This window comes from Anopheles arabiensis, chromosome 2 (genome assembly GCF_016920715.1).
Source record: "Anopheles arabiensis isolate DONGOLA chromosome 2, AaraD3, whole genome shotgun sequence".
In the NCBI taxonomy this organism is placed as follows: Eukaryota; Metazoa; Arthropoda; class Insecta; order Diptera; family Culicidae; genus Anopheles; species Anopheles arabiensis.
The window spans coordinates 23,605,139-23,626,605 of NC_053517.1; the positions used below are offsets into that span (position 1 = coordinate 23,605,139).

The 21,467-nt window shown below is 52.4% G+C and overlaps 7 protein-coding genes across 12 annotated transcripts; 2 read left to right on the top strand and 5 right to left on the bottom strand.

Moving 5' to 3' along the window:
• Positions 1–4: 4 nt before the first annotated feature.
• LOC120895368 (AP2-associated protein kinase 1) lies at positions 5–5,688 on the bottom strand. The gene has a single exon (XM_040298666.1). It carries the CDS (start codon positions 5,330–5,332, stop codon positions 1,961–1,963), a length of 3,372 nt encoding a protein of 1,123 aa, XP_040154600.1. The 5' UTR covers positions 5,333–5,688; the 3' UTR covers positions 5–1,960.
• A 919-nt stretch (positions 5,689–6,607) lies between these two features.
• LOC120895371 lies at positions 6,608–8,043 on the top strand. Its single transcript, XM_040298672.1, has 2 exons — positions 6,608–6,783; positions 6,863–8,043. Exons 1-2 carry the CDS (start codon positions 6,640–6,642, stop codon positions 8,024–8,026), a joined length of 1,308 nt encoding a protein of 435 aa, XP_040154606.1. The 5' UTR covers positions 6,608–6,639; the 3' UTR covers positions 8,027–8,043.
• Positions 8,044–8,057: 14 nt separating this feature from the next.
• LOC120895380 (60S ribosomal protein L26-like) lies at positions 8,058–13,480 on the bottom strand. 2 transcript variants are annotated; one of them, XM_040298691.1, is made up of 3 exons: positions 13,282–13,480; positions 11,219–13,204; positions 8,058–8,634 (listed from the first exon to the last, which is right to left on the bottom strand). In XM_040298691.1, the coding sequence occupies exons 1-3, from the start codon at positions 13,450–13,452 to the stop codon at positions 8,167–8,169; spliced, it is 2,625 nt and encodes an 874-aa protein (XP_040154625.1). In that variant the 5' UTR covers positions 13,453–13,480; the 3' UTR covers positions 8,058–8,166. The 2 variants fall into 2 exon arrangements, with proteins under 2 accessions (XP_040154625.1, XP_040154624.1); XM_040298690.1 differs by lacking the exons at positions 11,219–13,204; positions 13,282–13,480 and adding an exon at positions 8,735–8,866.
• A 10-nt stretch (positions 13,481–13,490) lies between these two features.
• On the bottom strand, positions 13,491–14,253 carry LOC120895382. The gene is made up of 2 exons (XM_040298693.1): positions 14,015–14,253; positions 13,491–13,897 (listed from the first exon to the last, which is right to left on the bottom strand). The coding sequence occupies exon 2, from the start codon at positions 13,822–13,824 to the stop codon at positions 13,516–13,518; it is 309 nt and encodes a 102-aa protein (XP_040154627.1). The 5' UTR covers positions 13,825–13,897; positions 14,015–14,253; the 3' UTR covers positions 13,491–13,515.
• Positions 14,254–14,541: 288 nt separating this feature from the next.
• Positions 14,542–16,583, bottom strand: LOC120895373 (potassium channel subfamily K member 9). 5 transcript variants are annotated; one of them, XM_040298677.1, is made up of 4 exons: positions 16,434–16,583; positions 15,845–16,195; positions 15,111–15,729; positions 14,542–15,025 (listed from the first exon to the last, which is right to left on the bottom strand). In XM_040298677.1, exons 2-4 carry the CDS (start codon positions 15,969–15,971, stop codon positions 14,752–14,754), a joined length of 1,020 nt encoding a protein of 339 aa, XP_040154611.1. In that variant the 5' UTR covers positions 15,972–16,195; positions 16,434–16,583; the 3' UTR covers positions 14,542–14,751. The 5 variants fall into 5 exon arrangements, with proteins under 5 accessions (XP_040154611.1, XP_040154608.1, XP_040154609.1 ...); XM_040298674.1 differs by having other exon boundaries at positions 15,845–16,204; XM_040298675.1 differs by having other exon boundaries at positions 15,845–16,204; positions 16,367–16,583.
• Positions 16,584–17,063: 480 nt separating this feature from the next.
• Positions 17,064–18,965, bottom strand: LOC120895377 (ferritin subunit). Its single transcript, XM_040298687.1, has 4 exons — positions 18,742–18,965; positions 18,426–18,570; positions 17,578–17,834; positions 17,064–17,508 (listed from the first exon to the last, which is right to left on the bottom strand). The coding sequence occupies exons 2-4, from the start codon at positions 18,529–18,531 to the stop codon at positions 17,221–17,223; spliced, it is 651 nt and encodes a 216-aa protein (XP_040154621.1). The 5' UTR covers positions 18,532–18,570; positions 18,742–18,965; the 3' UTR covers positions 17,064–17,220.
• Positions 18,966–19,381: 416 nt separating this feature from the next.
• Positions 19,382–20,707, top strand: LOC120895376 (soma ferritin). The gene is made up of 2 exons (XM_040298686.1): positions 19,382–19,804; positions 19,925–20,707. The coding sequence occupies exons 1-2, from the start codon at positions 19,705–19,707 to the stop codon at positions 20,524–20,526; spliced, it is 702 nt and encodes a 233-aa protein (XP_040154620.1). The 5' UTR covers positions 19,382–19,704; the 3' UTR covers positions 20,527–20,707.
• Positions 20,708–21,467: the final 760 nt, after the last annotated feature.

A 21,467-nucleotide genomic window follows, 5' to 3' on the forward strand; every position in this document is an offset into this window, starting at 1 on the left:
TCGCTTCATTTGCATTCATTCGTAATATATTTGGTTCGTTATTTTCGATCGAAACGAGAAGCAAACCAGTTTTACAGCCACCGGTGAATCAAGTAGTAGCGAGCTTTTTACGTTTCTTGTTGGCCATTAGGCGGAGCGTGGAAGTCTCTCCGCTAGAAGCCTTTTCTTTTAATTTGGTATGCCTTTTTTTTAAGTTTAAGTCCTTTTTGTTTTGCTCTTGCAACGTTATAGCAATGGTCTAAAAGTTGTGAAAATATGTAACTACCAACAGATGTGGAGAGGAGATTAAATGCGCAAAGATTGTAAAAGCGGCAATAACTAGCTTTTCCGAAGCCCCATTCCCTTTCCTATATTGTACACTCTGTACAGTTTGCAATGGCTAAAGACGAGAACTCGTCGATCACTTGTCTCGAGCATGGGGCAAAGCTTTTTTCACTAATTGGTCAATCACCTTCCAATGTGTGGGGCATGTCATTTCTGTTTCGTTCTTCGTTCGATTCGATCCATTGCATGATTGTAGAGTGAATAAATATAAATAGAGGACGTGTAGGTGCTTCCAAGTGCTACAGTTACCGAATTCCGGTTAGCCAGAGTGAAACCAGATTCAAACCATACTCCCATCCCGCCCTGGAACTACCTACCACACGATCTCAAAATCTCATAAGTAATGCTCTCACTGTTCTCTGCCTTATCCTACAATCCAACCGTTCGGCTTTCTCCCATGTTAATCCCTTATTCTAATAAGTTGAGTACGGGTGTGTGTGAGAGGGAGTATATGTTACAACACAAAATGAAACCAAAAAAACACGATTTGTCTTTATGTTCGCTCTATGCCTATTTTCATTCTTAGTTAAACACTTGTCCATAACCAGACTCTGTATATGAAAACTCTGAAATAATTGGACTAATTGGTAAACAAACAAACAAACTAATAATACAACAATATTTGATACGTATATTGCTACGCAAAACACATCTCACGAGGACTGCGCACAAACGCAGCATTTGAATCTTTGATAATCGGTCACATAATGGTACCTCCTCTTCTCTGCAACTTCGTAACTGTGGTACGAGTTGCTAGTTGATAAACATAAATTAGGAGAGGATTTAGAGGGACGAAGATAAACAAAAAAATGCTAACGAAATACTTTAATGATTCGTTCGGTTTCAATTACGCGCACTGTCGTAAATAATGTTTCTGCGTAACTTTGCATCCTACCATCCACGAGCAGATGATAACCTTTTTCTTTTTTGGAACAGGGAATAAACGAAGCTGGACTAGATTTATGAAACTTGTAGCCAAAAACGGACGGGGTAATTATAATAGGTTAGAGTGGTTTAAAGATTGCTCGGTTTCTAACACTACTGCCGGCTCCATGCTTTGCGTCATTTGCTGTTTGGCGGAGAGCGGGAAACCGGGGTCGTCGTTGTATTCGTAATTTCATATCAATTGGCCAGCCTGGGATAGCTCTGGCGATAGAAACTGAGCTCTAGTGTGGCCTTCTACAATTGTGCATCATTATTGCTCAACACTGTGTCTACCCTACTGTAATAACTTTGCTGTGGTTGTTGCACGTGCTATTGCAATTGCTACTTGCGGCAGAATTTTAATTTCCCTCCCTTTACGCGGTGTCTGCCCATTGTTTGGATAAATAATTACAATCTGAATTAACGTCACTTCCTTGGCTTGCTTAGCCTGCTTTTTGAAATGCCTTTCGATCTTGCGAAGTAGTTGCTAAGGGCTACCGTGGTTCAGTGGAACCTTTGGAGAGCAGGAACCTTTAAGCATTGTTTGGTGCGAATTGCTTGCCTACAGATTACACACGCCTCTGTGTCGGGTTCTTGTGAAGTGAACATTTGCTTCCATCAACTAAATCACAGCATCCGATTGGAACGTGTGTAGCTACTAGCACAGGACATCCCACCAGGAGACCAGGTGCAGGCAGGTGCCGTCCACCAATTAGTTCTCATTGCTCCGGCTACCGTACAGCCCGATGACGGCCTTCTTAATCCGCTTAATGTCCCGCGCATTGGTACGGCAGCATCCGCCGACAAACTTGACGCCCATTTCCACCCACTGCGGTAGGTAGGTTTCCAGCGGGGTCAGATTTTCCGCACCCCGCCAGCAGCTGGCCGCCGCGTCCCACTGTTCGCCCGAGTTCGGGTAGACGATCAGCGGTATGCGTTCGCTTTCCGGCGGTGTACCGGCCGCCCGCTGCTGCAGCAGCTCGTGCACCGACCGCAACAGTGGCAGCACGTGCTGCGGATTGACGCAGTTGACGCCGATTGCTAGCAGATTCGGGTTGGCCAGTTGCCGCGCCCGGTTCCACAGACCGAGCACCGTTTCGGCAAAGTTTTCGCCGTGCGCGAGCGACGCACCGTCGCGACACTGGAACGAAATCCAAAATCGCACGGTCGGATGGTCGGCCGACAGCAGGTCGAGCAGGGCTTCCGCCTCCATGCGGCAGGGGATCGTTTCGATCGCGAGCGCATCGACACCGGCCTCGACGATCGCGTTAATCCGGGGCCGGTGCCACTTTTGCAACCGGTTCGCCGGCACGTGGTCGGCGTACGCGCCCGTATACTCGGACCCGTCGTGCAGATGCGCCCCGTACGGCCCGATCGAACCGACCACCCACGGTATTTTGTGGGACTTGTTTTCCAGCTTCTCGGCCAGGTAGCGGGTCCGGGCGCGCCGCGCCAGCTCCACGCTGGCCCTGATCAGCTTCAGCGATTCGTCCTCGTTGAGATCGAGAAAGTCCATGTAGCCCTCGATGGACGCCTGGTACGTGTTGGTCAGTATGCAGTCCGCGCCCGCCTTCAGATAGTCGAGATGCGTCTCCAGCACGGCGGCCGGGTTCGTCGCATTGAAGCGCGACGTCCAGAGCGGATCCTTGTCCAGCTTGGCGCCGACGTGCTCGGTGAGCTGCGTGCTGAATCCACCATCGATTACGATCACCTTGCGCGAGGCCAGCTTAAACGATTTGCTCTTGTCGGTGCGCACCGGCAGCGAGAACGGGGCGGAACTGAACGGATCGTCCTCGTCGTCGCCGAGCGTGTCGGGGATGTTCTCGGGCGAGAATGGGGCGGCCTGCTGAACGGTCGATAGGGCCGCCACATTGCCCGCGGCGCTTGCGGCCGTCTGGATCAGCGGTAGCGACGAGTGGCGCGGCACTTCGGGCGGCGTCTTCAAGCTACCCTGGCTGCCCTGCTCGCGGATCTTGTCAAACTCCTCGCCGAAAATGTGATCCTCGGTCATTTGCGCGAACGGTGTCGGATCGCCGAACGGGTTCCAGTTGGCGCTACCGCCCGCCGATGACGTGGATCGCTGCTGCTGAAACAGCTGCGGATTGGAGCTAGAGGCCAGGCTGCTGGCATGCTGCTGCTGCTGTTTGTGCAGCGAACTGTTCGACCCGCTCGCCATCGATGCACCGACGGAGGCGGCCGTCTGTCCGACGCTCGGACTTACCGATGATGACGGCTGGTAGTTGTTGGTGGACTGGTCGAACGGCGCAAGAAACTGGGACGTTTCCGTGGCGAACGCTTTGTTGAAGGCCGACGTATCGCTCACGTTCCGCCGATGGCCGGACGGTTTCGGTGGCGCCAGTATACCGACCCCAGCCCCATGAACGCCACTGCTCGAGGACGAGTTGGATCCACCGAGGGTGGGCGTTTGTGCCGCCGCACTGGACGGGCCGGGATGCTGCTGTTGCGTACCGGCATGGCTCGGCGAATGTACCATCGACAGCGAGGAGGACGACGAGTTGGGTGCCGAAGCAATGGGCATTTCGCCTCCGCTTGGGATCGGGGTCAGCTCCGCCTCTCGGAAGGGATCGGGATACGTCGTCTGGAACAGGGCGGCCACCGCAACGGGCTGTGCCGGCAGCGCCGTCACCGCCGTGCCATCCTTCCCTGCTACAGTTGGCGCCGTTGGATCGATCGACCCCGCTGATGCGGCGGCCACCGTTGGGACACTGGAGGAGTTGCTGGCCGGCGGGAAATTGGCGGCAAATTTCGCCACGAACGCTTCCGGTGCATCGGTGGGAGCGGTAGTGCCGATCGTACCCGCCGCCGGTGCCATGCCGGGCGTTGGCGAGGAGATGATGTTTTTCGGCGACGGATTCGGCGGCAAACCGAGGGAAAAGCTGCTCACGCCCATCTGGCCAGGTGTCGCTACTTGCGATGCTTTCGGTCGTTGCCGAGGAGCGACGCTTGTTCCACCTTCCAGCGGCAGCTGGCCGGCCGACGGCTTGGCCGGCTTCGGTGTTGATCCGCCGTGCTGTCCACCAGCCGGTCCACCCGGTGCCGTTGGCAGTCGCTTCGTTTCCGACTCGAACGGTGGCACCGGCAGCGTGTCGAGCGGTGGTACGCTACACTTCGTCAGGTTGCGCACCGGGTTGGCTCGTCCCGCGATGCCAAACGCCACCTCGCACACCTGATAGATGTTCGGGCGCCGGTCCGCATCCGGCTCCAGCATGTAGCGTATCAGCTGGTGCACGCCGCGCGAATACTTCGACCCGTCCGGGATGCTAAACTGCCCGCTCTGGATGGCGAGCGTGCTCTCGCCGAACGGCAGCGTGAAGAAGCACACCTTGTACAGCAGACAGCCGAGCGCCCAGATGTCCGCCTTCACCGTGATGTCCTGCCCGTTGAACAGATCGATCATCTCGGGCGCCCGGTAGGACAGCGTGGTGTACCGCTGGATTTCCTCCTCGACCGTCGTGCGCCCGTGGCTGGTCGGGTTGAGGATGCGCGCCGTGGCCGACCCGAAGTCGCACAGCACATAGTGGCCGAGATCGTTCTGCAGCACGTTCTCCACCTTCAGGTCGCGGTGGATGATCGGCGTCTGGCACTGGTGCAGCCGGGCGACCGCTTCCGCCACGTCGCAGAAGATCTGCAGCACCTCCGGCTCGGTGAAGCCCGTCCCGAGCCGCGCGTTCATCTGTGTCAGCAGGTTCGTCTTGCAGTACGGCATGAGCAGCAGTATCTCGTGCACCCCGTTGCCCTTCGCATTGATGCTGTGGTCGATGTAGCCGATGATGTTCTTGTGGCCGCTCAGATTGCTCGCTATCTTGATCTCGCGATTGCACACCCCCAAATCGTACTCGTTGTTCACGTACAGCCGCTTCAGCGCGTACCGCTCGCCCTTCGCACCCTTGACTAGAAACACGACGGCGAAGCCACCCTCGGCCAGCACCTCCTCCACCGTGACCACGTTCTCCTTGCTGAGCTTGAACGTTTTGCCGACGAAGCTGTTCGTCTCCCGGCTGCTGCTGCCGCCCGCCGAGCACGGTTCATTTTTCGTCTCGAACTTGGAGATAAACTTTTTCATCCTACCGTCGTCTTCGTTGCTGGCGATGAGACCAGAGGGGAAGAGAAGAGGAAAACGAAGAGGAAGAAGAGTGAAGGGGGTGATTATCTCCCTATCGAGCTGGTTGGTTGGGACGGTCGAGCAGGTGTCCGCGGTTGATGTAATCAAGAGTCACGCACTCCAAATGCCGAGCCGAATTCGAAGGGGCGGATTTGCGAGCCAAGTAAGTGTGTGTTGCAATTTACTGATAAGTGGTAACACTACTGGCTCTGTGTGTTCCCCTCCTCTCCCCGCAGGATGTCGGCAGTCTCTAATACTGGTAATCGTTTTTGTCCGCCTCTCCTCCTATTTATCGAACAGTATTTATGCTTCTGCTCTCGCTCGGTCCATTGCGCTGCAGCAGCGCCTGTTGTTCGGGTCTGTTGTTCGCCCGTTTTATGCTCACTCCGCCCTATCGTTCTTTTATCACTTCCGCTGGCGCTGCAAGAATCACAATAATCAATGTGTGGGAATCGTTAGCCCTTGCGCCAGGGCGGTGGTAGTGGTGGTGGTGCTACTACCCTGTAGAGGCGCTCTAGTGGATGATAGCCGTCGTGCGCGACCACCTTCACTGCTACACCTTCCCTTCCCTCCTTTGTTCACGTGCGCTATTTTGTTCGATCGTAGCAGCCGCAGCAGCAGCAGCAGCAACACAAAAAACAGTTCAGTTTTCCTTTTCGCCAACCCACCAACACTACGTGTTCAACAGTCAGCACACCGCCACCACCACCGCACGGAGGAGGAACTCAATTATGCTGTTTTATCTAGCGCCTGGTGGCCTCGTTCGTTTTTGCACACACCCTCCCCTAGCGAAATCCGCTTTTCTCCCGTCCACCACAGTATGCAGCGAATGTTTGGGACGAACTTTTGTTGTTGTTGTGGATTAGACTTCTCTTTAGCCCTTTTGGGACATTTTAGGGTTTTGCGTAGGCAGGCAGACCGTCGCCACTTGCGCTGCTTTGCGTGCTACTGCGAGAACTGCCCGTGCGGTAGGCGTGATGCAGCAGAATGGTCACTCTGGGTGGAGGGAGAGAGGAAGAAAAAACGGTCGGAGAAACTACACTTATCACACAACACTCCGCAAGAAATCGACTTGTGGCCTATCTCGCCGTTCCAAACTGAAAAACGCAAACGAGCAGCCCAGCGTGTGTGTGTGTGTGAGTGCGTGGTGCGCCTTCTATTTGGCATGTAATTGCGCAAGTGTGCGTGTGTTGGTGGCGGTTTGACAGCTGGGCCGAGTTGACGTAGAAAATCATATTGCCGGACGAAAGGAAACAAAACAAAGGCGGATGCCTAATTCATACGGCAGCATGGAAAAAGCGTGGAAACAATTTAACCAGCTGCTCGTTTCTCCCTCCGTGTCTAGTGGGTGGACAACCCGCAGGAAGGGCGTTAGACGACAGCCAAAAACTCGTGTAAATAAACAGAAAAGTGTAAGCAGAGAGTATTTTCATTCCGTACCTCCACCAGCTGGAACGTTATTTTGATGTTGCGTTGTTCATACCGTTGCAGATTTTACAAGTGCAAGGTCATGGGCAAGATGAATGGGAAATAGATGATGGTTCGGATGACGACAAAGCGGTGGCAGACAGTGGGAGCTTTCAAAACGATTCATCCTGTCCGGCATTTACTCCCTCCGTAGCGCAATCGCTAAACCCTGCCGAGGTGACGATCGACCGTAGAAATCAGTCGGATTCGGAAGTGGAGCACCTTTCGGAAGAGGATGTATGCCGTCAGCAGACCAGCACTACGTCCGATTCTTCCGACTCGGACTCGGACGATTGTCTGGCTATTCACTGTACAAAGAGCCGAATGACACGATTACAGTTTGCGGACAAAAGTCAACTCAAGCGACGCCGCATAACGGACGATATGGACGTTTCCTTTGGGGCGGGTTGTTGGAGCAAGGGGAAGAATCGTCAGCTGGTAACAGCGTTGAGTCCGAAGCGCTTCAAAGCCGTTGCGACGCTTAACCGGACCATTGTGGGAGAGGGATCGAAAACTTTAAATAGCAGCGTAACGGGTGCTCTCGATACCACACGCTGCTGGAAGTCTTTTGATGCAACGTTCCATGCCGAGCTGGATGCGAGTTGCATAGAAGATTTGCCATCTTCGCCTGACAGTGCAAATGAAGGGCAGAGTAGACGCAGGGAAAGGGATGCGATCGACATTGAGGAGCTACCACCATCAGCAGAGAACAATAACGCCCAAAGCACGTCACCGTCGTCCAAGTCGTTCTATGTCACATCGCCTACAGCTAAAAGTAAGAACAAACATTATCCCAAGAATTCACCGCTAGGCACGCTGGCCATGGCACTGAACGAGCGAAGCTCTCGGCAACATCTGTGGCAGCATGCGATCGTGTCCGGGACAATGCAGCCGGAGCTCGTCGTGAAAATAGACTCCATTGAGCGGATCTACGGACGCGTGATGCTGCGCTTTTTCACCACCACGGCCGAAGAAGATGATTGCGTGCAGGAGGAGCAGGTGGAGAACATCATCTACATGGACCAGGGCGACAGGCAGCTGAAATCGATACACGCCGGCATGAACGTCGCGCTGGAGGTGGACGACCGCATCTCTCCTCATCGCATCGCGCGCCACAAACTGATACACCTGGGCGTAACGAAGCTCTGTCCGATGCCAATGACCACCGAAATAAATGCACACCCGTGACCACACAAACACACAGAGATACATGCGCGCGTTTTTAACTTTCTCTCCATCTCATCCTTATTTTATTCGCCTGCCGTTCACGGCCGCACAACACACGTTCCTCCTGCCCCACACCAGCGAATGTTTTGTATTGTGTACACTTAAGAGGTCGTTTCCATCGCGGTGGCGGCAGCAGATTCCTCGGTGTACTTGCCCTTGTCCTTGTTGAGCGCCGCCAGACGGCCCTTGGCGCGGCGATCCAGGATCTTCTTGCGATCCTTGTCCATCTTCAGCTTCACGATCACACACTTGGACGGGTGCACACCGACGTACACGTTCGTGCCGTTCGCCTTCTCGCGCTGGATGCGCTCAATGTACACGACGTACTTCTTGCGGTACACCTGCACCACCTTGCCGACCTGGTTGCCCTTGTAGTGGCCGCGCACCACCTGCACCTCGTCGTCCTTGCGGATCGGCATCGAGCGCACGTTGTACTTCTGTTTCAGCTCCTTCGACAGCGGCGCCGACATAATCTTCCTGCGGATGTGCGACGGGGCCTGGAAGTGGCGCTTGCGGCTCTTGCGCCGGGACGACGAAACATTTTTGTTGAATTTCATCTTTCTCCGAGGCTGCAACGAGAGGACGCGAATCGATTCCTGGTTAGCGATCGGTACGGTACCGTTTCGAGGGCTTTTCGGGCCAATAGCGGCACAATTTTTCACTACTTACAACAAAATACTCGTACACCCGAAAAACGCGTGCTTCACGTAGTTCAAGATGTCGGAAAAGGAAGTAGTGATGGCCAGTCGGTCAACATGGATCACCTCGCTCCGGCTGGTGAGTCATTCCGTTCCGGTATGAATTTTACCATTTTTAAGGAAAATCAATCTCGTTTAACTGTTTCTGGTATTAATATCATTGCAATAATTGAGAAAACATTTTTAATAATTATTTGTGGATTTTGCATGGCGTATAAGCGCTAAAATAAAAAAAATAAAAAGACGCTGGAACGCTATGATCCGGCCAAAATCATATGTACCATCTCTAGGAGCAAAGATCAGCAGGAGAAAAAGCGAAGAAGACATGGCAACGTGACAGCGCCATCCGAACAAGGTGTATAGTGTTGCGATGAATCCGTCATTGACAGACATTCGTCGGGGGGTAGGATACATAAGGATAAGATGAATAAAAAGGTGCATAAATATAAATGTTCGATTGTTCAACGCGGTTGCTTATTCGATATTTTACTATCAGAAATCATCGACTGACTGCAGTTGGTGCATAAAATACATACTTTTTTAAGTTGTAATTGCAATTGATTTTTTTTATTCAAATACCAAGGTGATTATAGGAATCGTTACAGACCTTGTGCGCCGTGAATCAAAACAAACGCTGCGGTTTGTTTACGTTTCATTTGGTACTTCGTTTGTTTACTCGCATATTGAACGGTTATGTGATCTCTTTCTCCCGACAAAATTAGCCTCCTGTGTCTGGAAATGTCGAACTTTGTACCGAAAAAACACCACCTGCGAGCAGCACTATTATTCTTCTACCATCAAAAGAAAACAGCCTACGAAGCGCACCGGCTGCTGGTGCAAACCTACGGCAAACATGCGCTCGGCAAAACGCAGTGCGCCGTATGGTTTGGCAAATTCAAGCGCGGTGATTTCGACATCCAAAACAAGCTCCGTGGCCGACCGCCGAAAAAGTTCGACGACGGCGATCTGCAGGCCCTGCTCGACGAGGACGACTGCCAGACGCAACAGCAGCTCGCGGACCGGCTGCGTGTGACGCGCGAAAGCATTTCCGTACGGCTGAAAGCGATGCGCAAGGTTCACCGCGGTGGCACATGGGTACCGTGCGAGCTGACCGACAGGCAGCAGGAGAAGCGCAAAACGATTTGCGAAATGTTGCTCGCCCGCCACCAGCGGAAGCCCTTTCTGCGCCGGCTCGTGAACGGGGGTGAGAAGTGGATTTACTTTGAAAATCCCAAACGTAAAAAGTCCAGCTCCGAGCCGACCGATCCGGCAGCACTGGCGGCTGGACCGAGCCGTTACGCCCAGAAGACCAGGCTGTGCGTTTGGTGGGACCGGGACGGTGTCATCTGCTACGAGCTGCTGGGACCGGGCGAAACGGTCACGCCGGAACGATATCAGCTGCAGCTGATTGCACTGGAACAGGCATTGCGGGAAAAACGTTCTGAAGGCGGCGATAGGCCGGATGGCAGGACAATCATTTTGCTGCACGATCCCGTGCCCAGTCATAGCGGTAAACCGGTAGAGGAAACGATCGCCCAGTTCCGGTGGGAGGCATTACCGCACGTGGCCAACTCGCCAGACCTGTTTCCTTCGAGCTACCATCTGTTTCCCGTGCTTGGTTTTGCACTGTCCAATCAGAGGTTCGGTTCGCTGGAACATATCGAACAGTGGCTGGACAGGTGGTTTAGCACCAAAGATGGGTCGTTTTTTTGGCGCGGTTTACAGCAGTTACCGGAACGGTGGGAGAAGTGCATACAAAGCGATGGTAATTATTTTGAAAAATAATAAAAAAAAAATACTATGCAATGCTTATGTGCTAAAAGTGTTGGTCTTCTAAACATCCCAGCATAATGTTCGGACAATGTCGCACAACACGGTTCAGCTGTGACCAGGCAAGAATTGCAACAGCGCTTTATGGATCCTTTATTGCATTATGGTGCGATTTTTATTCTATTTATACAGCGCGTACGTGCCTAGTATACTTATAATACGGTAATTTCTCCTGTTGACCCATGCATACATAGAAAGAGCTACATTAGCGCATTTAGTAAAGTGGAGTGGAGTGTTACTGTGTGTGTGTGTGTATTGCTATGTTCTAACAAAGCATCGTACATAGCAGCCTTAATTTCCCCCCCAGAAGGAGAGTTCACCACCATTGTAACTGCTTCCCTTCTCTAACAACATCATCACATCAAGGCATTGTTTTGCGGTGCGCATCAGTTTGCATTCAGTGAGTTGGCTGTAAATGTTGTATCCACTGCTAATTGCGTTTTCAGTACAAGTTAAAAGGTTATAGTTTACCAGTTTAGACGATGGACAGGAAACACACACACTGTTGCGCCAGAAACTAAAACGAAACTAGTTAAAACTGAACTGGAAACGTTCACTACCCAAACGAAACTACAAATATAATAATAGTGTTACTATAAATTAATGCTTTCACAGCGAGTTAAACATCATCGAACAGTCCACCACCCTTCGGCTTCGAGCTAGAACGGCCTGCCCCTCCCATACGGCCGTCGTCGTCGTCGAACGCCGACCCGTAGCCCTTAAAACCGACCGACACGCCCGTACTCACGCCGAACCGTTCGTTAATTTCCTGCGACAGCGAACGATTGATGTCGTCCAACCCCCTCGCACTGGTGCTGTAGTCCAATCGGTCGCCATGCCCGACCAGATCGTCATTCGGTCCGACCGTGTCGTGATTGCGCGACTTGTACTTAGACAGTATGCCACCACCACCGTTGCCATTTCCGTTCGTGCTGCCAGCACCAGCCGCCACTCCACCGTGTCCCATGCTACCACCTCCTCCTCCATTGCCACCACCACCGGTCGTTCCGTCGCGGGCAATCTGCCCCAGTATGTTATCCCTTCGGCGTGCCAGCGCGTCTTCCGCCCGTTGCCGTTTGCGCTTCTCGCGCACAATCAAATCCTTGCCCTCCTGGACCAGCTCCACCGCAATGGTTTCGTTCAGCATGAACTGCTGGAAGCCGAGTGCATTGAGCGCCCGGCTGCCGAGCGAAAACCAGGTCGCGAGACAGAACGCCAGCATCACCATGGGGAAGTAGATGTTGAACCCGTCCGCAATGATGCCGAGCACGTCCATGTGGCCCATGATCTGCGTGTAGTGCGTCTCGAGCACCCGCTCCTTGATGATGTGCGAGTCCATGTGGATCATGCCGAGAAAGTTCAGACACATCGGGGGCGTCAGCCGGCACAGCAGCATGCCGCTAAAGATCAGGCTGTACTCGTTCGTCTGGTGGTGGGCGGCCAGATAGTAGAGATTCAGGAACTTGATGCGGAACACGGTCGAGTAGGCACAGTAGCACAGGTAGCAGAGCGTCAGCATAGAAAATATCTCGATCGTGACGAAGTCGTAGCTGCCCTTCGCCACGTTCAGCACGTTGGCAAAGATGGACAGGACGGGCTGGCGGTTGAAGAACGTCAGCTCGCTCCAGACGACCGTGAAGGACAGGAAGGCGGTAATGATGGCGAGCGCCTTCAGGAACGGTGCCTTCACGACACACTCCCAGTACCAGTCGACCGTGGGGCTGTACAGGGCCCGCGCCATCCCGACCCGGTGCTTGGGAAATTCGCTCTTGAAGCGATGGTCGAGCGACACCGCATTCTTGGCCACGTCCTCCAGGTGCAGCACTTTGTTCACCTGCACGCTCCAGAGCGCCTCGGTGCGCTGTAGCGTTTGCAGCGATTTGATGACCTGCCGGTGCAGCCGCACCAGCGCCTTCTCCGACGGGATGGCCATGGGCGACCCGTCCTCCCGGCTGATGCGGCTCGCCCGCTCCATCAGCTCGGTCGGCACCTTGCGGATGATCGTTTCCAGCGCCGGCCGGAGCTCGTGCCGGGGCGGAATGGCGCGGCTGGCCGACTGCAAACTTTCCAGCACATCGTCCACGTTCTCCTCCGCTTCGGCCTTTTCCGAGCTAAGCTTGGACAGCTTGAAGTAGGCGTACTGTAGCGTGAAGCCGGGCTTGGAGTTGTTCCACAGGCTGCGGGGCACCTCGACCAGCGCGTACCCGAGCAGCAGCACGAGCAGAAACAGGCCCCACGTGTTCGAGGCGGACGAGGCGATCGCTTTCAGCTTCTGCCAGTCGAGCGATATGCCCGGCTGCAGGGCGAGATAAATCAGCAGTATGCCGCAGATAAACAGATACGTGCCGTAGTAGATGGCGTTATCTACGAGAGCCGATCGCAACTTGCCCTTGATGGTGAAGTCGCCCGCCTTCAGGTACGACTGCATCAGGGGCATTATCAACCAGGTAAGGAACTGGGAGGACCAGTAGATGATGCGCCACAGGTTCGGGAACACTTCCTCCTCCACCATGCCCCACGGTCGCTGGCAGATCGCATCGGGCGCGTCATTGTTGTTGGAACCGTTGCTGCCGGTGATGTTGTGCTCCTGCAGGCACTGGCGATAAACGGTCTGTGGTGGGAAAAGTGGGACAACGGGAATGAGAGGCAAATGGGCAATGGTTGCATCAGCAAAACCGGCACACTCACCGAGGTAACATCGAGCGGAATCGTGAACACTATCAGAAAGGAGAAGCTCCACGCGGTCAGTACGGAAAACGTAACGATCGGATGCTGCCGCTGTATGCAGCCGTAGCGATAGAGCGATATGGAGGCCAGCAGCAGTGCCAAGCAGATGGAAAACACCAACAGATACGCCATCGTGCCGGTTACCTCTCGGACAGTGTGGTTGTGTAATTGGGTAACACACTCGGTCGCGTGCGTTTAGAAGACGTTGGCGCTCTTGGAGGCAGCGGTTCGGGCGCGTGTTTCTTGCAACTGTCGCTGCGCTTCCTGGTGCATTCTTTCCAGCTTCTCCAGGCTGAACGATTTCAGCGGCAGCAGCTGGGGCTTGCACAGTTGAAATTCTTGCTTCTTCTCGAAAAATAGCTTACCGCTGGTGGGCAAAATCAGGGTAATTGGTTGCTGTTTCCCGCTCCGATTGCTCCTTTCTTCGGCCGTCGGCGATACAAGGGTTTCAGCTGCTGTCGTCGTCGTCGTCGTGTTTGTCGTATCAGCCACGGCGAGGGACATTGCAAAACATTGTCGGCCGTTTGCAGTGCCGCGAGCCACCAACAATCACACGCACGCACGCAACACCGTACGTCTGGTAAAGTGGATTGAGCAAATCGTTACTTCTTTGGCATGCCCGTAAGGAGTCCGACACGTAAGGAGGCAGGCGATGGCGCAGGTTGCAGGCAAGGGGATTATTGATTTTTCTTACCTACAAAACTCCCCCGGTAGTGGTGCTTCCAACTGCACACTGCACTGTATCGCTGCAGGCAACTGAAGCGACTTTTACTACTTATCAAAAAGCAAACAGTCACGGTAATCGGCACTGATTTGTGGTGATGATAAATCCTTAACAGTAGACGAGTTTTCGGTCTACTTGAGAAGAAAGGAAGCAAAACGTTCCGCTGCTGTAGGTGTTTTGGAAACGATTCCGTCATCCGCGCCCGTGCAACATGGCGAGGGTTTTTGACGTAAACAAATCGCTGCATCTCGCTCCTTTTCGCTACCCGTTCTTTGCTCGCCTGAAGACTCGCTGTCATTCTCAGCAAGGGATGAAATATTTTTGAAAAGCACGTTACAAAACAGCATTCCGCAGCACAGCAAATCACAAACAACGGGTCTATGATGAATTTATTTTATTTCATAAAATGGTTAAACGGCGTTTTCTTTGTACAAAAATGAGAAACACTACACTACAGTAAAAGAGAGATAGAGAAAAAAAAATCACTAATTCCAAAATCTGGTTTGGACACGTGGATCGTTTGTTTTGGCACGACTAAAATTGAATATCTAATGGCTCTAACTATCTGAAGCAGTGGAAGAAAAGAACGGTTTGCTTATGTGCGCACGAAAAAAGGGTGAACTTACAATACTTAATCTCTGCCCTAGTATTTCTATCTATAATCTGTGTGTATCTGTGTGTGTGCAGCTCTTCACCGCCCACTCTAGTTAGATCGACATGCGCTTAAGGCTGATAGTGCTCGTGATGATATCGGCCGGATGATATCCTTGGTCGAGCAGAAATTCGTGCTCGTGCGTGGTGAAACTGTTACCACCGAGGCAGGTACACGAGCAGACGGAGGTGTCCTCTTCCTCGATCTCCGAGCAGTAGTTCAGGTTGGCGCACGAGAGCAACTTTCCCGTCGATTCGCACTCGTACGTCGTCAGCCCATCGACGGACGATTGCATTTCAGCCTCCTCCCGCCGGATGTCTTCCGCATTCCTAAAACGCAAAGGCAAATGTTGATTAAAGCCGGGTTGAAGCGTTCCGGAAGCTCCGCCGCCGCCGCCGCTGCTACTCATCGTACATCGTCATGAAGCGCAGGACGAGCAGATTGATGCTGGCCGCGACGACGGCCAGCCCGAACAGGATGAACACCAGGCTGAGCGCGACGTAGCCGGGCTTGTTGATCAGCGCCTGGTCGTTCTGCAGCGCGACGTAGTCACCGAAGCCGATCGTCGTCAGTGTTACAAAGCAGTAGTAGAAGCTGTCGAAATAGCTCCATCCTTCGTAGCGTGAAAACACAGCCGCTCCGGTCGTAATAATAACCGACGAAAGTAATCCGGTTGCGAGCATCAGGTTCATCTCGGTAGCTTCCGTCTGCTGGCAGCGCAGATATTTTTTCGCGCGGCGTATTACAACCGAGGCAAACTTGTTCAAACGTTCGCCAATGCTTTGGAACATGACGAGCCCCAGCGGAATGCCGACCATCGCGTACGCCATGCAGAACGCCTTCCCGCCGATGGTGACCGGCGTCGAGTGGCCGTACCCGATCATCGCCAGCACGACCGTGGCAAAGTAGAACGCGCCGGCAAACTTCCACTGGGGTCCCGCTTTGTGCGGTTTGTTCTCCGTGATCACGATCTCGATCATGTGGTAGTCCTCCGGCGTGATGTTGTACTTCGCGACAAAGGACGCCTTAACACCTGTGTGTGGCAAGGGGTTTCGTAGAAGGAGAGAAACAAAAGGGGAAAAGAAAACGCAACGCTGCTGAGACCTCTTGTGAGGCGGAGTGTCGCAAAGGGCACCGCGTGGTCTTACTTTTCAAAAACTCCCAACGGCGTGCTTCGGTTTCCGATTCCAGTGCGTCGAACACGGCGGCCCCGATCAGTAGATAGGTGAACGTGCACACCACCAGCGAAAGGGTGCGAATGTTTTGCCGCTTCATGGTTGTCTTCGTCGTCGTCTACGCGGTTGTGGGTTGAAGAGGGTTGGCCCTTCCAGTGTTCTAGCTAACTTCTCGCTCTCTTTTTTTATCTCCCTCTCCCTCCGCCTAGTAGCTCCGACTGCACATTACGAACGGTTCGGTTCCGGATTCCCTTTCATCGAGTGGTCCGTCCAGGCATGCTCCAAAAAAAAAAGCACGCAAGTTCCTTGCACTGCAGACTGCGACTGGGGGAACTGGCGAATGGGTGGAACGAAATTCATTGATAAGAATGAAATTCAGCAGAAAAAAGGGGGAGGTACGACTGAATGTGCACTCCAGTGGCACCAGTGAAAATACAAACGCATGAAGGGATACTTAAACACATGGAAACGAAACGTGTGACAAATGCAACAAACATGAAGTGGGGGGGACAACACAAACGGTTCTAAACGGCACGTGCAAATTGCAGGATAACAGTTATACCAAACCGGGAAAGCCAATTTTTTTCTAGCAAACGTGAAACACACTTTACATCCTACTGCCAGGCTAACGGGGGAAGAAACTGAATGCTGCTGAAGGACTTTTTGGCATAATACGCACACACACATTCACACACACATGCACACGAACGAGAAAAGACATTTCACGGCTTACTCAGTACAGAAATTTCACGCGTCTGCGTACTACGCGGCGTTATAGCAGCCTTTTGGCAAAAAAAGTCCTTTTTCGATGGCGTTCAATGGGGGAGGAATATTTATGCGGTTTGTTTGGTTGCATAATTGTTGCACAATGTCATAATTAAGCACCGTCAGGGATTTTTTCCTTAAATTTGGGTCCCGAATTCTTTGTTTGTGGAGTGATTACAACCATTTGACAGTTTATTGTGCGTGTCGATGGGACAAAAGAATCACACACCATGCTGACGCATAAGTTATCACAATACAAACATACATGCTCCTCTCTTTGTCTCTCTGTCTCTATCTCCATCAAATCGTCAACAGCTATACTGGGGAGACTTTGCTTCAAGTGCCCATCATCCCCTTTTTGTTGTTGTTTCCCTACCAACCCTCCCCCCCCTCATCCCATTAGACTACAGTGGATAGCAACAGCGAATTTGTGTGTCGGTTTGACTCTTATCTGGAAGTGTTTATTGAATCTCTACCTCCTAGCGCACACACACATGTACTTTTTTAACAGGGAATTCAGACATAATGCTGCAAGTGGACGCAGGTGCCTTCTACTCTCCAAAACCCATCACCCGCGAAACGCTTTACATGTTCTGCTTGTCGAACATAAACTCGCCCAGCTTGGGGTTCGTGCGCAGCAGCTTGCTTAGCATGGTAATCTTGCCGGCCAGATCGCGCTGGCCCTGGTGCTGCTCCTCTAGGAACTCGCCCGTTAGGTAGTCCACCAGATGGTAGTCGTTGTGGTCCTCCTCGCAGATCTTGATCAGCTCGCGGATGCTCTTGGTCACCTCCTGCTCCTTGGCGAGGGCGGCCTTCAGGGCGGTCAGCGCAACCGAACCCTGTTCCGCATCGACGCGGGCAGCCGGGTTAGCCTATTGCAGTGGCAACGAAAAGAAAGCGTGTTAAAACAGCGCTGTGGGAGCGCAGATTCAACCACTTACGAAGTTCAGCGAGAAGGTGTTGCGGTCGATCGGCTTCTGGCCGCGCATCAGCGCGTACTCGATCAGCTTCATGCCGTGCTCGCGCTCCTCCGAGGCGGCGTTGAAGAAGAACTTCTCGAAGCCGGGCAGATTCACCTGGTACTGGGCGAAGTAGGCACCGTACTGCATGTAGAAGATGGCCGCATCGAACTCCTTGTTGATCTGGTCCTGCAGCTTGGCGGAGCAGCTACGGTTCATGTAGTTCCATTCGTCGGTGCCTGTGTGGCAGAAAAAAAAAGAAAGGAGGAAACAGACAAGATTAAGTACAATACGCATAAATTATGTTGGCATCAGAGCATTTGGCATGATTTACAGCTTTAAAGCCGAACGCGAAAGAAGCTAATAACCAATGATGAATGCTCAATTATGGCACAAAAGGGCGTATGATTAAACGGATATGCTTCATTTTTTGCTCGATTCTTCGGACGTTCCCTGCACGTTATCACAGCGGGATATGTCTGGGCTGTGGTATGTGCTAAGTGTGCTTTCTTCTTTCTATTCTTCTTTCACCCCTATCAGCTGCTGTGACTGTGTGTGCCGGAATCAAAACAAAGAACTCAACCGTGCCTCTCACGCGCGCACACACACACCGCCACACAAACACTTTGTTCGGCGTAGTGGTGGTAGTGAGTGACCGTAAACAAACACAAGCGCACAGCTCTCCAAGGCAAATCTCCACCAAGGAATGGAAGGAGCAGGGCACCATCAGAATTTTACTATTATACTGCGTCGTACGGAAGTGTTTTTCGAGAATGAACTATAATGGCGTAAAAGGTTGTACACCAACACTGTTGTTCGCCTGCACTTACTTGAGGGGGCATCCGTATCGGTAACCTGTGCCGATGCCTGGTCCTGCTGCATCACAACAGCCGCGAACATCAGGGCAACGATTCCGAAGAAGATCGATTTCATCATTTCCTAGTTACGTTTGAGCGCGATGACACGAAACAGAAGCTGCAATTACAATGCACAAATTAGTATGTTTTGATCGCTGGCAATGGGCACCAGACGCGGCAAGACGAGACGACCGTGTGTGTGTGACACTTGGGCGAGAAACAGCCCTTTCCTTTCTGTCAAAGTGCACACCACCGTCCACTTTCGTCTCGTACCAGACTTCACACTCACGGGAATAGAGCCTTAGCTAACGAGAGACGTAAGTTGTCCGGCCTTTATACGCACTGGCACAGAAGGTCGACAGCTTCACCGACAGTTTGCTGGTTGCTGGAATAACTTCCCGTGGCGGAAACGCGAACAGACACACCGCGTACGATTTGTTTTCTTGCCTTTTGCAATGACACAGACGTGCACTTAACTCGTTCACGGCTTGCTACGTATTGTTCTCATGCAGCGGGCACTCTGGTCATTTTATTCGATGGTTGAGCAACGCCTCTCACGCACACAGTCCCATGTGTGTACGCGAGTACGTGTGCACGACACAAAATGGTTTTCCGATGGTTGCATGGTTTCATGGTTTTGCGCACGTTCCTTCGATAAGGGGCCTATCGAGGCGGGCATCGCAGTGACGATCGAGAATTAGAAGGTGTAACAATTAAATCTAGATCAAGATGACACTTGTCCCAATTCACGTAGCCCCCGATATTGATCTTTATTTCGCTGTCGCTTCGTAATCAGCGCAGGCACCATTCCGTTTCGTTGTCTCCATGGTGCGCCGCGAACGACCGTATATAACTGTGTAGGTGAGTTACGGCGTGCACACACCACCACTACACTGACGTGCGGACGGGAACAAAAGTCACTCGACTGTCGGACAGAGCATTCATAACAGTGGCAACTATTGGAGGAAGTAAGACGCAAATCGCGTTCGCTTTCTGTGCTGTGTGTGGCTTTCCCGTACGAAATTGTGTCAATTTTGCAGCGAAATCCTTTTCGCTTGCTGGCTAAAGCATAACCGAACAATCGCATTTACCGTGAGCAGTTTTGTCGAATCGAGAAGGTTCACAAATACTGTCCCTTCTTGATACCCGTGCCCCAGTAGTTGGAAGCAAGTTGTTCGCGGCCATCATCGCCCTTGAGGATCGATCCGAGTGACAGGCAGTGTGAGTGAACGAGTGAAAAAAGAAAAAAAAAATGATGGCAAAGATGAATGTTGTGTTTGTGTTGGGCTTTGTGCTGGTGGCTTCCGCCTTTGCGACGGACCTTAGTGCAAATGACTGCGAAATCAACGTGGGTAAGTGGCCGTTCGCTCAACATGGCGAGTGATAAACAAAAACACACACACACACATATATACAATGCGCAGTTACCCCCTAACGCCTTTCCCCTGCATTACCCTTTATCCCTTTACCAGAGGAATGTTCGCCGACCTACTCCAGCTTTCTGTCGCGTTCCGGCAAGACGGTGGAGAACGATCTGAAGCAGTACACTAGCCAGCTGGTGGACAAATCGTTCCACTTCCTGATGATGTCGTCCGCGTTCAACAAGCACAGCCTGGACCGCCCCGGGTTCGAGAAGCTGTACCGCAAGATCAGCGACAAGGCCTGGGCGGATGCGATCGAGCTGATCAAGTACCAGAGCCGCCGCGGCTCGTTCGGCCATCTGGTGCAGCCGAGCAAGGGCGAAAACTACGGCAAGGTGCTGGACGTGCAGGAGCTGAGCTCGCTGCAGTTCGCGCTGGACTACGAGAAGCAGATGGCGAAGGAGGCGCACGCCATCCATCGCAAGATTTCGCACGCCCACTCGAAGGCCGGCTCGAACGGCTCGGACGACGTCTACCATTACGATCCGGACGCGGCCCACTACCTGGACGAGAACATCATCGAGTACCAGTCGGGTGTGGTGCGCGATCTGGCTGGCTACGTGCACAACCTGAAGCACTTCACCTCGGCGAAGCACGCGGCCAACGATTTGGGCAACCATGTGTTCGACGAGTTCCTGGCTAAGGTGGAGTAAGCCGGGTCAGCGCGTTTGCTGCAGGGAGAAAGGTTGGCAACAGTTGTAAGCGATCGCATGATCGTGTTGCTTAGAGCGCCACTCCCTTGGCTGAAAAAAAAAAAACAAACAATGTATTTGCAGAGAGTTTGAAATAAACATTAAAATTCCAACATGTGATCCACAAAATGGAAGAAAATAATAATCCAGAATCTGTAGCTTGGGATGCACTTTCACACGCTCGCTTACAAACGTCAGCGTGACTTGTTTACGTTGAAATTATCACCACGTAAAGCCGTTTGCTAATCGACGATCGATTTTGGAGGACTACCGAACCCTGTACGCTGGATTCCCCGCTGCACTTGTGCTGTGCATGTGCACGTTGTTATCAGTCATTTGCCCTTTTGCGTGAGCCGCTGCAACGGTGACGGCTTTTCTGCTCTCCATAGCACACGGTGCAGCAAAGTGTCGATAGGAAAGTTATGATTCCTGCCATCATAGCAATCCGCAAACGCTGCTGCTCTTTGGTCACTCAAATGGTTTTTCGATGCACGGCTAGCACACACGCACACATACACCGGCATCGCTTGGATGGTAGTGGTGAGAGTGCGACCAGATGAGTGCCCCACTGGTATGGAAGAAGAAAACCATGTGGTTTCAACCATCGTTTGGATGGTTATTTTCCATGACGTTATGCGGTTTTCTTTTGTCCACGCCATGCACTATCTTGCAGCTGCGGCTTTACTACGCATTCCGAAGCGATTTGCTTTAAATGTACTCATAGGGAATCATCGAAACTGTTGCAACATCATCATGTACTATTTCTCTATCTTGGTGCAGGCGAGCGGTGTCGAATGATGTAGCATATTCGAGTATGGTCGGCCGAGGCGCTTCTAGAACTAAATCTATTTTCGGGCTGCATTTTGTTTACCGGCTTTCAACCCTGCGGCATGACGATGCAA